This window comes from Salmo trutta, chromosome 1 (assembly GCF_901001165.1).
Source record: "Salmo trutta chromosome 1, fSalTru1.1, whole genome shotgun sequence".
Taxonomy (NCBI): Eukaryota; Metazoa; Chordata; class Actinopteri; order Salmoniformes; family Salmonidae; genus Salmo; species Salmo trutta.
In genome coordinates, this window is record NC_042957.1 from 30918246 (window position 1) to 30932838 (window position 14593).

Below are 14593 nucleotides of genomic sequence, written 5' to 3' on the forward strand. Positions count from 1 at the left end.
ATTTGATTTTAGATGGTTCCAAGATGGCGCTAACTTGTATCGCCTAGCCTATTTTTCTGAGCATAGGACCTCGTTTATTGCAAATTGTGATTTCCCAGCAAAGTTATTTTTAAATCTGGCAATGCGGTTGCATTCACGAGATGTTAATCTATAAATCTTTGAATGACAATATTACATTTTAACAATGTTTTCGAATAGTAATTTTGTAAATTATAGCGCTGATTCACCAGAAGCATTTGAGGGAAAATATTTTCTGAACGTCACGTGCCGATGTAAAATGCTGTTTTTATATATAAATATGAACTTTATCGAACAAAAAATGCATGTTTTGTGTATCATGATGTTCTAGGAGTGTCATCTGATGAAGATTGTCAAAGGTTAGTGCTGCATTTAGCTGTGTTTTGGGTATTTGTGATGCATGCTAGTTGCTTTGAAAATGGCAGTGTGATTTTTTTTGTCAGGGTACTCTCCTGACATAATCTAATGTTTTGCTTTTGCTGTAAAGCCTTTTTGAAATCGGACAACGTGGTTCGATTCAGGAGAGGTGTATCTATAAAATGGTGTAAAATAGTCATATGTTTGAGAAATTGAAGTTATAGCATTTATGAGGTATTTGTATTTCACGCGACGCGATTCCACTGTCTGTTGACTAGGGTGGGACGCAAGCGTCCCAGGTTCCCAGACAGGTTAATGGTATCCCATATCTGTTTATACTAGGCTAGCTAATGCTAAAGCAGCCCAGTGGATTCCATGAAAATACAACAACTAGCTTTGGGGTGAGTAGCTACTGGAAGTGTAGTGGAATCCAATGAATTGCTTTAGCATTAGCTAACCTAACATGCTGACGAAAAACGCATTTTAATTAAAAACTAGCAGTATTTCAAAATTCTGAATTTTCCACATCGGATAATGGGATAATTAAGAGTACAGCAACACCTTCCATCCCTAGATTGAGGTATGTTTTCAAGCTACACCGGGGTGCTAATCTCATTCACAGACACTTATGCCAAATACAGTATGGTGGATCAACACCTGAAACTTGTCCTTATTTAGCCAATACAGAAATACCGGGAGAAACTCCAGGCACATAGACATCGGCTTAATCATCTTAATCTACCAGCCAATCATCTCCCACAACACTTTCTCCCTAACCCTCCTTCTGTATGCTAGCACACCACAAGCACAGAGCCACGCCTCGCAGTCATGTGATTCGCTAAAATTGAATGATGACAAAAACTTTACTCAGTAAGGTCACTCCCATAAAATTCTATGGTCACGCTAAGACCAACTTTGAATTGTTGATGTACCGGGTTTACATGAACTGTGCGCAATAGCCTTGGGACGATGTTACCGGGGTGCAAACATAATGGCTTAACAGGGTTAGCTAGGTTACTTTCTAAATCTAATCCGATAGTTACTAGTTACCTGTACAAAATTGTAATCAGTAACGTAACTTTTGTATTACTCAAACTCAGTAACGTAATCTGATTACTTTCAGTTACTTTTAGATTACTTTCCCCTCAAGAGAAAGTAATGCATTTAGTAATTACTTTCCCCTCAAGAGAAAGTAATGCATTTGGTGTGTTATCATAGTGGTCTGACTTGTGGTCCCTCACTCAGGTGGAACAAACTTAAACGTGTGCCTTTTTCAATGCTGAATTGAATGTAATTGAAAAAAACCAAAATGTGTCATAATTTATTGATTCACAAACATCCTTTCTGAATTTCGATTCTGAATGAAAGTTGAAAATACATTTACAGGTATGGAAAATGTATTTCTTGGTAATTGATTTTATGGCAAAATTGCAACTGCTCAAACATTCTCAATGAAGTAAGCATTATATCACAATTACTTTTAAATCCATTTAAAATAGGAAAGAGGAGCTAAACTGAAAGATTTCAACATATAATATTTATTATTGCTCCCATCTGTCAGGTGCACTTAAGGTAGGATTTTCAAAAGCTTCAAAACTATTCCAACCTACAGAATAAACCAACAGACCACTTCAACATCACTGAACAAAAATATTAAAGCGACATGTACATTTCTGGTCCCATGTTTCAGGAAAATTTTTGCAAACAAACTTGTGTACATCCCTGTCAGTGAGCATTTCTCCTTAGGTAGATGGACTATCTTGGCAGAAAGGTGTAGCATATGAAGAAGCTGATTAAACAGCATGATCATTACACAGGTGCACCTTGTGCTGGGGGCAATAAAAGGCCACTCAAAAAAATGTGAAGTTTTATCACACAACAAAGTGCCACAGATGTCTCAAGATTTGAGCGAATGTGCAATTGGCATGCTAGCTGCAGGAATGTCCACCAGAGCTGTTGCCAGAGAAATGAATGTACATTTTTTGTTTTAGAGAATTTGGCAGTACATCCAACCAGCCTCACAACCTCAGACCAAGTGTAACCATGCCAGCCCAGGACCTCCACGTCTGGCTTCTTCACCTGCAGGATTGTCTGAGACCAGCCACCCGGACAGCTGGTGAAACTCTGGGTTTGCACGACCAAAGAACTTCTGCCAAACTGTCAGAAACCGCCTCAGGGAAGCTCATCTGCATGCTTGTCGTCCTCACCAGGGGTTTTGACCTGACTGCAGTTCAGTGTCTTAACCGACTTCAGTGGGAAAATGCTCACCTTCGATGGCCAATGGCACGCTGGAGAAGTGTGCTCTTCACGGATGAATCCCAGTTTCAACTGTACCGAGCTGATGGCAGTGTATGGCGTCGTGTGGGTGAGCGGTTTGCTGATGTCAACGTTGTGAACAGATTGGGATGGGGTTATGGTACAACGAACACAATTGCATTTTATTGATGGAAATTTGAATGCACAGACATACCGTGACAAAATCCTGAGGCCCATTGTCGTGCCATTCACCTCATGTTTCAGCATGATAATTCACAGTCCCATGTCGCAAGGATCTGTACATAATTCCTGGAAGCTGAAAATGTCCCAGTTCTTCCATGTCCTGCATACTGACCAGACATGTCACCCAATGAGCATGTTTGGGATACTCTGAATCGACGTGTATGACAACATGTTCCAGTTCCCGTCAATATCCAGCAACTTCACATAGCCATTGAAGAGGAGTGGGACAACATTCCACAGGCCACAAACAACAGCCCGATCAACTCTATGCGAAGGAGATGTGTCACGCTGCATGAGGCAAATGGGGGTCACACCAGATACTGACTGGTTTTCCATACCTTTTTTTAAGGTACCTGTGACAGATGCATATCTGTATTCCCAGACATGTGAAATTCATAGATTAGGCCTATTGAATTCATTTAAATTGACTCGTTTCTTTATATGAGCTGTAACTCTTTAAAATTGTAATCTTTGAAATTGTTGCTTTTATATTTTTGTTTAGTGTACAATAACATTCTCAGTAACAGTTACAGAAATATTTTTTTCTTGCTATGAATGTGATATGTTGTTGTTTATCTACCTTTGTTGAATGCAGTGAGAGTAAGTCACTCTGGATAACAGGGGCTGCTGAATGGCCAAAATCTAAATGTAAAAACAAACACATGCTAAGCATGCTGGGTATTATTCTAATAAGTTCCGCCCCCAAACAAGTACTAATTTGGTCGGCCCGGACCAGACAAAATCTGAACGAATCATAGGCATCTGGGCTATGTTTCACAACTTTGATCAGCGCAGTACATTTTTGTAAATTTATTACAAATAAAAAACCGAAATATCACATTTACCTAAGTATTCAGTCCCTTTACTCAGTACTTTGTTGAAGAACCTTTTGCAGTGATTACAGTCTTGAGTCTTCTTGGGTATGTGTCACGTCCTGACCAGCAGATGGAGCTGTTGTAGTAGTTTTGGGGTCAGGACGTGGCAGTCTTGTGTGTGTGTGAATGTTCTGTGTTGGTCTTGTGACTCCTGATCAGGAACAGCTGGGGATCGTTGTTCCTGATTGGGAGTCATATATGTAGGAGTATGTTTGTCACTTGGTTTTGTGGGTAGTTGTTTTTGCATTGCGTTGGTGAGCCTGCAAAACTGTTTTGTGGGTATCATTTATTGTTTTGTCAAGTGGATGTTTTACTCTTTTTTTGGTAATTAAAATATGAGTATGCACAACTCCGCTGCATTTTGGTCTTCCCTGCAACACCACGACATAATCTGTGACAGAACTACCCACCACCAAAGGACCAAGCAGCGGAGAAGAGGACAGAGGCAAGTGAGGGAGGAATGTTGGAAGCAGCGTGCTCGGGAGGTGATGGATTCCTGGTCGCTGGAAGTATTGACGGAACCCGAGAGGCAGCCCCAATAACTTTTTAGGGGGGGGCACAAGGGCTATTTGGCGGGGCGAGATTGGAGCCCCAGGCCAGCTCCCCGTACCCTTGTAGGGCAGACTGGACAGGTCCCGTGCTTTGGGGTTGGGGCTGTGGTGAGGCCTGGGATTTTCAGGATGGTAGGCACAGTACCAGCGCCCCGCATGTGCCAGGGCGAAGTAGGCATAGAGCCGGAAGGGGTAATGCCACCACTGCGCTTAAGACCGCCAGTGCGCCCTTTCGGTCCGGTGTTTCCCGCTAGACGCACTAGCATGGAGGTGAGTGTCTCCAGGCTGGCACGTCCAGTACCAGCCCCACGCATCAGCAGTCTAGTGCGTCAGCCCAGCCTCGCCAGTCAACAGTCACCAGAGCTGCCCGCCAGTCGTAAGTCGCCAGAGCTGCCCGCCAGTCGTAAGTCGCCAGAGCTGCCCGCCAGTCGCCAGAGCTGCCCGCCAGTCGTAAGTCGCCAGAGCTGCCCGCCAGTCGTAAGTCGCCAGAGCTGCCCGCCAGTCGTAAGTCGCCAGAGCTGCCCGCCAGTCGTAAGTCGCCAGAGCTGCCCGCCAGTCGTAAGTCGCCAGAGCTGCCTGCCAGTCAACAGTCGCCAGAGCTGCCCGCCAGTCAACAGTCGCCAGAGCTGCCCGCCAGTCAACAGTCGCCAGAGCTGCCCGCCAGTCAACAGTCGCCAGAGCTGCCCGCCAGTCAACAGTCGCCAGAGCTGCCCGCCAGTCAACAGTCGCCAGAGCTGCCCGCCAGCCAGTCAACAGTCGCCAGAGCTGCCCGCCAGCCAGTCAACAGTCGCCAGAGCTGCCCGCCAGCCAGTCGTACGTCACCAGAGCCGCCAGCCAGTCGTACATCACCAGAGCCACCCGCCAGTCAGGAGCCGCCAGAGCCGCCCGCCAGTCAGGAGCCGCCAGAGCCGCCCGCCAGTCAGGAGCCGCCAGAGCCGCCCGCCAGTCAGGAGCCGCCAGAGCCGCCCGCTAGTCAGGAGCCGCCAGAGCCGCCCGCTAGTCAGGAGCCGCCAGATAGTCAGGAGCCGCCAGAGACGCCCGCTAGTCAGAAGCTGCCAGAGTGGCCCGACTGCCCGGAACTGCCAGAGTGGCCCGACTGCCCGGAGCTGCCAGAGTGGCCCGACTGCCCAGAGCTGCCAGAGTGGCCCGACTGCCCCGAGCTGCCAGAGTGGCCCGACTGCCCCGAGCTGCCAGAGTGGCCCGACTGCCCCGAGCTGCCAGAGTGGCCCTCCGGCCCAGCCCGAGGGGCCCTCCTGTCCTCCGGCCCAGCCCGAGTGGCCCGTCTGCCTGGCGCAGCTATCGGCGCCACCGAAGTGGGCGACGCCGAGGGTGGAGCAAGGTCCACGTCCTGCAGCTGAGCCACCTCCAGGATAGGTGGGTTGGGGAGGGAGGGTGTAGCACAGTGCCGTCGTTGACGGCAGCCACCCTCCCTTCCCTCCCTTATTGTTTAGGGGTTATTGTTGGAGATTTTAATTGTTGATGTTTTTTGTTGTTAGGTGCATTCCGGGGTCTGCACCTTGAGGGGGGTTACTGTCACGTCCTGACCAGCAGATAGAGCTGTTGTAGTAGTTTTGGGGTCAGGACGTGGCAGTCTTGTGTGTGTGTGTGTGAATGTCCTGTGTTGGTCTTGTGACTCCTGATCAGGAACAGCTGGGGATCGTTGTTCCTGATTGGGAGTCATATATGTAGGAGTATGTTTGTCACTTGGTTTTGTGGGTAGTTGTTTTTGCACTGCGTTGGTGAGCCTGCAAAACTGTTTCGTGCCGTGGGTATCATTTATTGTTTTGTCAAGTGGATGCTTTACTCTTTTTTTGGTAATTAAAATATGAGTATCCACAACTCCGCTGCATTTTTGTCTTCCCTGCAACACCACGACATAATCTGTGACAGTATGACGCTATAAGGTTGTGTGGTAAACCGTGGGGTGTTGGGTTGAGCGTGTAGAGATTAACTTCTATGGGCTACGTGGGACGCTAGTAGTCCCACCTGCGGGACACAGCCAGTGAAATATCGGTGCGGAAAATTGAAAAACAACAAAATGTCATAATTCAACTTTCTCAAACATACAACTATTTTACACCATTTTAAAGATACACTTCTCCATGATGTAACCACATTGTCCGATTTCAAAAAGGCTTTACAGTGAAAGCAAAACATTAGATTATGTTAGGAGAGTACATAGACAAAAATAAGCCATTTACAGCCATTTTCCAAGCAAGGACATGTGTCAATAAAACCCAAAACACAGCTAAATGAAGCACTAACCTTTGACGATCTTCATCAGATGACACTCCTAGGACATTATGTTACACAATACATGTATGTTTTGTTCGATAAAGTTCATATTTATATCCAAAAACAGCATTTTACATTAGCACGTGATGTTCAGAAAATGTATTCCCACCAAAACTTTCGGTGAATGTGCACATCAATTTACAAAAAAACTCATCATAAACGTTGACAAAATATACAACAATTATTTAAAGAATTATAGATAGAATACTCCTGGGTGCAACCGCTTTGTCAGATTTTAAAATAGCTTTACGGAGAAAGCACATTTTTCAATATTCTGAGTACATAGCTCAGCCATCACAGAGTTATACAGACACCCGCCAAGTTCGGCGCAACCTAAACTCAGAATTAGTATTAGAAATATTCTCTTACCTTTGCTGATCTTCGTCAGAATGCACTCCCAGGACTGCTACTTCCACAAGAAATGTTGTTTTTGTTTGAAATAATCCATATTTATGTACAAATACCTCAGTTTTGTTCGTGCGTACAGATCACTTATCCAAAGGCATAAGGCGCGAGTGCGGAACCAAAGATGAAAAGTCGAAATGTTCCATTACCGTACTTAGAAGCATGTCAAACTCTGTTTAAATCAATCTTTATGGTATTTTTTACGTAAAATTGTGATAATATTCCAACTGGACAATAGCATATTCATTCAAGAAGAAAAAGAAGGAACGGCGCTCTCGTGTGACTGCGCATATCCAATCCTTTTGTTGCCAGGCAGACCACTCAGTAACTGAGCTCCTATACTCTGCCCAGTGACAGGAGAATGATCAAACCACTTTCTGAAGGCTTTTGACAGCCAATGGAAGCCTTAGGAAGTGCAACGTAACCCCACAGATACTGTAGTTTCGAAAGGGACTAGAAAGAAGAACTACATTTCTCAGATCCTACACTTTCTGGTTGACTTTTTCTCAGGTTTTTGCCTGCCATATGAGTTCTGTTATACTCACAGACACCATTCAAACAGTTTTAGAAACTTCAGAGTGTTTTCTATCCAAAATCTACTAATAATATTCATATTCTAGTAACCTGTTTAAATTGGGTACATTTTTCATGCGGCTGTGAAAATACTGCCCCCTAGCCCAGACAGGTTAAGCGTGAAGATACTGTATTTCAACAAGTCTAGGACTAGGCGACAACATGGCAACAATGATAGTTTGGTACCAGCTTTGGTATAGTGTCGCCATAATATTTGAATTGAGGAAGTGTGATCATAATTGTTAGCATATTCTACGTCTTAAATGCACCCTGAGCCTTCAGATGTGAGCTAAACAGTGCACTTGAGATGCGTTTTAAGACGATGGATGAGAAATGTAACTTGTCATTTTCAAACATTTAGGTCAGTTGTATGCTGCTTTGCAATCTATTAACAGCAAGGGTCGCATTAAATAAGGGAAATATGTTTTACTGATGCATTTGTCAATATTCAATTCATACGCACAAAACATAAACAGAAGCATTCACTGTGCAAGTTGATACATGTAGGCCATTCATATATCTTATGAGCAGTACTTCGTTCAATTTATCGAATCAGTTAATGTTTTCTTGCTAAAACTGCAGACATTTCTCTCAAAACACGGGGATGTCGATTTGCACGGGACTAGTATTATCAGAGGATTGCCCCCCAAAAAACAGTAGGTTATTCTGTCTGGTATTGTTACTCTCCTGCCATGTAAAAATGTCTAGCATGGCAGATTCGGACGGGACTAAAATGACAGATGTGGTGATTTGTGCTTGTGCACATAATTACATTACCCGACCTCCCCCAGTAAACTGAATAGAAGCATTTAAGAAATATATTTTGCACATTCTACTGCTCTCTATATTTGACTGTTTCTTTTTGTGTAACAATGTTTGACTTAAAAATCTGAATTTGAGTCCATTATAAAATGGCATGATACTTGTCAAGATTTTACAATTATCCACAATGGTGCTGAGGAGAGTGATTACAACCATATGACATCATCAGTTTGAGTGCCCTGTAGAGTTGAATGTAGAAATGTCTGATTGGTCAAAAGGATATTGTAATCGTCATTATGCTAATAGACTATAGGTACAAAAGCATGAGATTCAAGTTCAGATTTTTGTATCACATTGTGACCAGAGAAAAGGGATTCACATGTGATGCATCGTCTGCATGGCTGAGAGGTAAGCTATGATGAAGCACCACGAAAACAAATCATACTTGCTGAATTGGAAACATTTACATTGAATGTCACACCTTTTGAAATGGAAAAAGCATGTCTCTTTGGGTATTTGTGAAATATTTCCAATGAATAAGCAACAGTAATTTAATACATTTTACTAAGTGACAGTATACTGTGGCGAAAAATACAGCATTTACATTTCTTTTATTAAACCATGCATAATGTAATTATTTCCAACTAATATTCTGTAATTGATGTTTTCATCTATAGTAATAATGTGACAATAATGTATCTTTTATATTTCAGATAAGATTCTTTCAACCACGACCATGGAACCAGGAACCAGTCTCAGCAAGGCTGATATTGTTGAGAATATACTTCTATGTTTTGAATCAGTGAATGGGTCTTGCAAAAGATCAATCTTCCCTCCAACAATACGAGTATTACTTTATCTCTTACTTGGCTCAATGTCAGTTCTCACAGTGTGTGGCAACCTTCTTGTAATCATCCCCATCATTCACTTCAAACAGCTCCACACCCCAACCAACTACCTCATCCTCTCTCTGGCTGTGTCAGACCTCCTCTTGGGGGTTTTAGTGATGCCTCCCAGCATGGTATATTCAGCGGAAAGCTGCTGGTATTTTGGGGACTTATTCTGTAAAATATACACCAGCACTGATGTCATGTTGTGCACTGCATCAATTCTTAACTTGTGTTTTATTTCTATTGACCGGTATTATGCAGTGTGTCGCCCTCTCCTATATAGAACTAAAATAACTGTTCACGTTGTTTTGATTATGATGCTGGTCACCTGGACTGTTTCTGCAGTAGTAGGGTTTTGTATGATATTTCTGGAGCTCAATATTTGGGGCATTGAGGATTTTTACTACAAAAATGTTGCCTGTGAGGGAGAATGTATTTTGTTTCAAAACAAAGTGTCGAGTACTGTGTCTTCGGTGATCTCATTCTACATCCCAGGAGTAGGGATGCTTAGCATCTACCTAAAGATTTTCCTAATAGCACAGAGACAGGCACGCTCAATTCAGGGTACAACCAATCAGAACTCTGTAGGCAAATCACAGAGGAAGGCCACCAAAACACTTGCTGTCATTATGGGGGTATTTCTATCATTCTGGACACCCTTTTTTGTCGTCAACTGCATTGATCCTTTTATTAGTTACTCTACCCCACCAGTTTTGTTTGTAACATTTGTATGGATTGGCTATTTGAATTCAACAATTAATCCTATGGTGTATGCATTCTTTTACAGTTGGTTCAGGAGGGCGTTTAGAATGATCATTTCTGGTAAAATATTTCAACCTGACTCTTCAATAATACAACTGTTTTCAGAATAAATATGTCCAAATCCAATACTTACAAAGAAGTGAGACACATATGTGCCTTGCTCTCAGTCCTTTATTAAACAATATCAGACACAGGTGTGTAGGTTTAAAAAACAAGTACAATCCAGTTGAATTTTGCTCTATACTCCAGCATTTCAGATCAAATATTTCATATGAAGTGACAGTACAGACTGTCACCTTTTATTTTAGGGTATTTTTATGCATATCTGTTTTACTGTTTAGAAATGAATGCCCTTCATGTATCTACAGAGTATGCTCTTAATTTGATCACACTTTTTGCTGAGAATTTTCCTGCATAGAAGGAAATGCAAAATTGTAGTGTATTTGAGTTTAAAAAAGGCTTCTAAAGTTTTTTATTTCCACTTAGATTTTTTGTTATGGCAAATAAAATATCAGCCCCTACAAAAGTGTCCATTCATTATAATCCACAATTCCTGTTGCTGCAGGATACTTTTTCCTGCTGTAGCAAACTGCTGTAGCAAAAGGTCCTACATCTGTGGTCCCCTGAATTTGAAGGTGTCATAAGTATTAGGACAAATTCACTTATAGTGTATTACATTTTGTCGAAAGTGTAGTATTTGGTTCCATATTCCTAACACACAATGACTGCATCAAGCTTGTGGCTCTACAATCTTGTCTGATGCTTATGCAGTTTGTTTTGGTTGTGTTTCAGATAATGGTGTGTAATAAAAAGCATGAGCAGGCGCACACCCAGAGAAAATGATTTCGTGTAGAGGTGCTGATTAACGGTGAATAAACGATCAACTGTAAAACAAAGAGAGTCGCAAACTCAATATGTATACATTCCCAGTAATTTAATGGGTAAAAATTTAAATGTATTGCCCAATAGAAACTAATGGTAAATAATGTTCTGTGTCATTTTGGAGTCACTTTTATTGTAAATAAGAATAGAATAGTTTCTGAACAGTACCGTTTCTAGGAATAAGAGACAAGCGGCCGGTTAGGGGCCCCACTTAGGTAAGGTAGTCTACCCAGCTATCTAAAATTTGGGCGAGCCTACCAAATTCACATAGAAATGTGATTTATAGATCTGTCTTTCGCATTGAAAGCAAGTCTACGAAGCAGTACATCTGTTCTATGTGCGCTACTTCTATGCTTCCCCTTAAGTTTTGCTTTTGCTTCTTTTCCTTTTGGTTTTGTACACAAGCTTCAAACAGCTGAATATACAATATTTTTGGTTATGGAAAATATATTTCACAGCGGTTTAGATGGTACAATGATTCTCTACACAATGACTGCTTCTTTTGCCCCATAAACTGAAATTAGGTGAACTATTAGAATTTTAGCAACCAGGAAATGCTTAGGGGCCCAAAAAAGCTAGAAATAGCCCTGTTTCTGAACACTTCTACATTAATGTGGTTGTTACCATGATTACAGATAATAATGAATGAATCGTGAATAACGATGAGTGAGAAAGTTACAGATACTCAAAGATCATAACCCCAAAACACGCTTACCTCTCACAATTACCAATAAAAGGGGAGGTTAGCATGTTTTGGGGGGGGGTTATGATCTTAGTTACTCTAATGTTCTCACTCATCATTATTCACAATTAATTAATGATTATCCATAATCATGGTAGCATACACAATGTAGAAGTGTTCAGAAACATCTCTTCTTATTTACAATAAAAGTGACTCCAAAATGACACAATACAATATTCATCATTCAGTTCATATTGGGGCAAAACATAATCAAACAACCAAAACAAACTGCAAATGCAGCCAACAAGTTTCTAGAGCCACAAGCTTGAAGTAGTCATTGCATGCTAGGAATATGGGACCAAACGGTAAAACAGATATGTATAAAAAATACCCTCAAATAAAAGGTGACATTCTGTACTGTAACCTCATATGAAACAATGTATCTTAAATCCAGAATTATGTAGTATAGAGCGAAATGTCAAAAATGTAGCTTCACTGTCCAAATAAATACGGACAGACAAACTTCTTCAGTTGAGCACCTGTCAGTTATGCAGAGAAAAAGATGAACAAGAGGGATAACTCATTCCAGGTGATTCTGTATTGATACGTTTTCATTTGTTCACATTCATTTGTATTCAAGAGCACAAAAATAACATGTGCAGAACGTACTGTAGAGTTATATATTGTATGTTCATAAGAGTGTGATGAGGTTTACATACCAATATTAAGGCCTATATACTGTCCCACCTAGACATACAAAACAAAATCTCAGAGTTATACAAGATCCTTTCAGAATTCTTGTTTTAGTTGAGCCATTCTCAATAGTGCTGTAAGGAGACATTTGAAAACCTCTCAAACGGCCTTTGAATACACTCCAAGGAGCCTTGGTTTCCTACAACACAGTTTGTCTGGTCTCTCTTATTGCAAAGGAATACTTGTGCTGATTCTTCCTCAAATGAACATGTCAATCTCTACTTGTCTGAATTTTAACTACTTCACCTGGACTGTCCCTGCCCAGCGAGCACCCTACATCTGGATGAAGAGGAACATCAAAATAATCATCTGCTGGGCCTTGTTTGTCGGCAGCATGTTCTCACTGTTATATCTCGCTGTAGATATAACATCATTAGTTGATCATCTCGACAATGTCTCATGAAATACTAACAGCACTTATACATCAACAAATGGCACTGCTGCTGGCTTACCAAATAGACTGTATTACACAAAGGAGGCATGTCATTATTTGAGAAGTATCTACTTCTTTTCTGGTGTCTGTGTTGTGGAGGCAGAGGCACAGAAACTCACATTAATACAGTCGTCAGATAACACTGTGAAACTAAGAATTGATGCTATAACTAGCAATCATTGTTGGAAAGGTGGCATCCTATGACAGTGCCACGTTGAAAGTCACTGAGTTTTTCAGTAAGGCCATTCTACTGCCAATGTTTGTCTATGGAGATTGCATGGAGGTGTGCTCAATTGAATACACCTGTCAGCAATGTGTGTGGTTGAAATAGCTGAATCCACTAATTTGAAGGGGTGTCAACATACTTTTGTATACAGTTGAAGTCGGAAGTTTACATACACCTTAGCCAAATACATTTAAACTCAGTTTTTCACAATTCCTAACATTTAGTCCTAGTAAAGATTCCCTGTTTTTGGTCAGTTTGGATCACCACTTTATTTTAAGAATGTGAAATGTCAGAATAATAGTAGAGACAATGATTTATTTCAGCTTTTATTTCTTTCATCACATTCCCAATGGGTCAGAAGTTTAAATACAGTCAATTAGCATTTGGTAGCATTGCCTTTAAATTGTTTAACTTGGGTCAAATATTTTGGGTAGCCTTCCACAAGAAGTTGGGTAAATTTTGTCCCATTCCTCCTGACAGAGCTGGTGTAACTGAGTCAGGTTTGTATGCCTCCTTGCTCTCACACGCTTTTTCAGTTTTGCCCACAAATTTTCTATAGGATTGAGGTCAGGGTTTATGGCCACTCCAATACCTTGACTTTGTTGTCCTTAAGCCATTTTACCACAACATTGGAAGTATGCTTGGGGTCATTGTCCATTTGGAAGACTCATTTGCAACCAAGCTTTAACTTCCTGACTGATGTGTTGAGATGTTGCTTCAATATATCCGCATAATTTTAATGTTTCATGATGCCATCTATTTTGTGAAATGCACCAGTCCCTCCTGCAGCAATGCACCCCCACAACATGATGCTGCCACCCCCGTGCTTCACGGTTAGGATGGAGTTCTTCGGCTTGCAAGCCTACCCCTTTATCCACCATACATAACGATGGTCATTATGGCCAAACAGTTCTATTTTTGTTTCATCAGACCAGAGGACATTTCTCCAAAAAGTATGATCTTTGTCCCCATGTGCAGTTGCAAACCGTAGTCTGGCTTTTCTATGGCAGTTTTGGAGCAGTGGCTTCTTCCTTGCTGAGCGGCCTTTCAGGTTAGTTCGATATAGGACTCGTTTTACTGTGGATATAAATACTTTTGTACCTGTTTCCTCCAGCATCTTCACAAGGTCCTTTGCTGTTGTTCTGGGATTGATTTGCACTTTTCGCACCAAAGTACATTCATTTCTAGGAGACAGAGGCGTCTCCTTCCTGAGCGGTATGATGCTGCGTGGTCTCATGGTGTTTATACATGCGTACTATTGTTTGTACAGATGAACGTGGTACCTTCAGGCGTTTGGAAATTGCTCCCAAGGATGAACCAGACTTGTGGAGGTCTACAATTTGTTTCTGAGGTCTTGGCTGATTTCTTTGGATTCTCCCATGATGTCAAGCAAAGAGACACTGAGTTTGAAGGTAGGCCTTGAAATGCATCCACAGGTACACCTCCAATTGACAAATGGAATTTTCCAAGCTGTTTAAAGGCAGTCAACTTAGTGTATGTAAACTTCTGACCCACTGGAATTGTGATACCGTGAATTATAAGTGAAATAATCTGTCTGTAAACAAATGTTGTAAAAATTACTTGTATCATGCACAAAGTAGATGTCCTAACCGACTTGCCAAAACTATAG

The 14593-nt window shown here is 41.7% G+C and overlaps 1 protein-coding gene across 1 annotated transcript; it reads left to right on the forward strand.

Annotated features, from left to right (window-relative positions):
* Nucleotides 1-8991: 8991 nt before the first annotated feature.
* Nucleotides 8992-10097, forward strand: LOC115191788 (trace amine-associated receptor 1-like). Its single transcript, XM_029749751.1, has one exon. The coding sequence runs from the start codon at nucleotides 9072-9074 to the stop codon at nucleotides 10095-10097; it is 1026 nt and encodes a 341-aa protein (XP_029605611.1). The 5' UTR covers nucleotides 8992-9071.
* Nucleotides 10098-14593: the final 4496 nt, after the last annotated feature.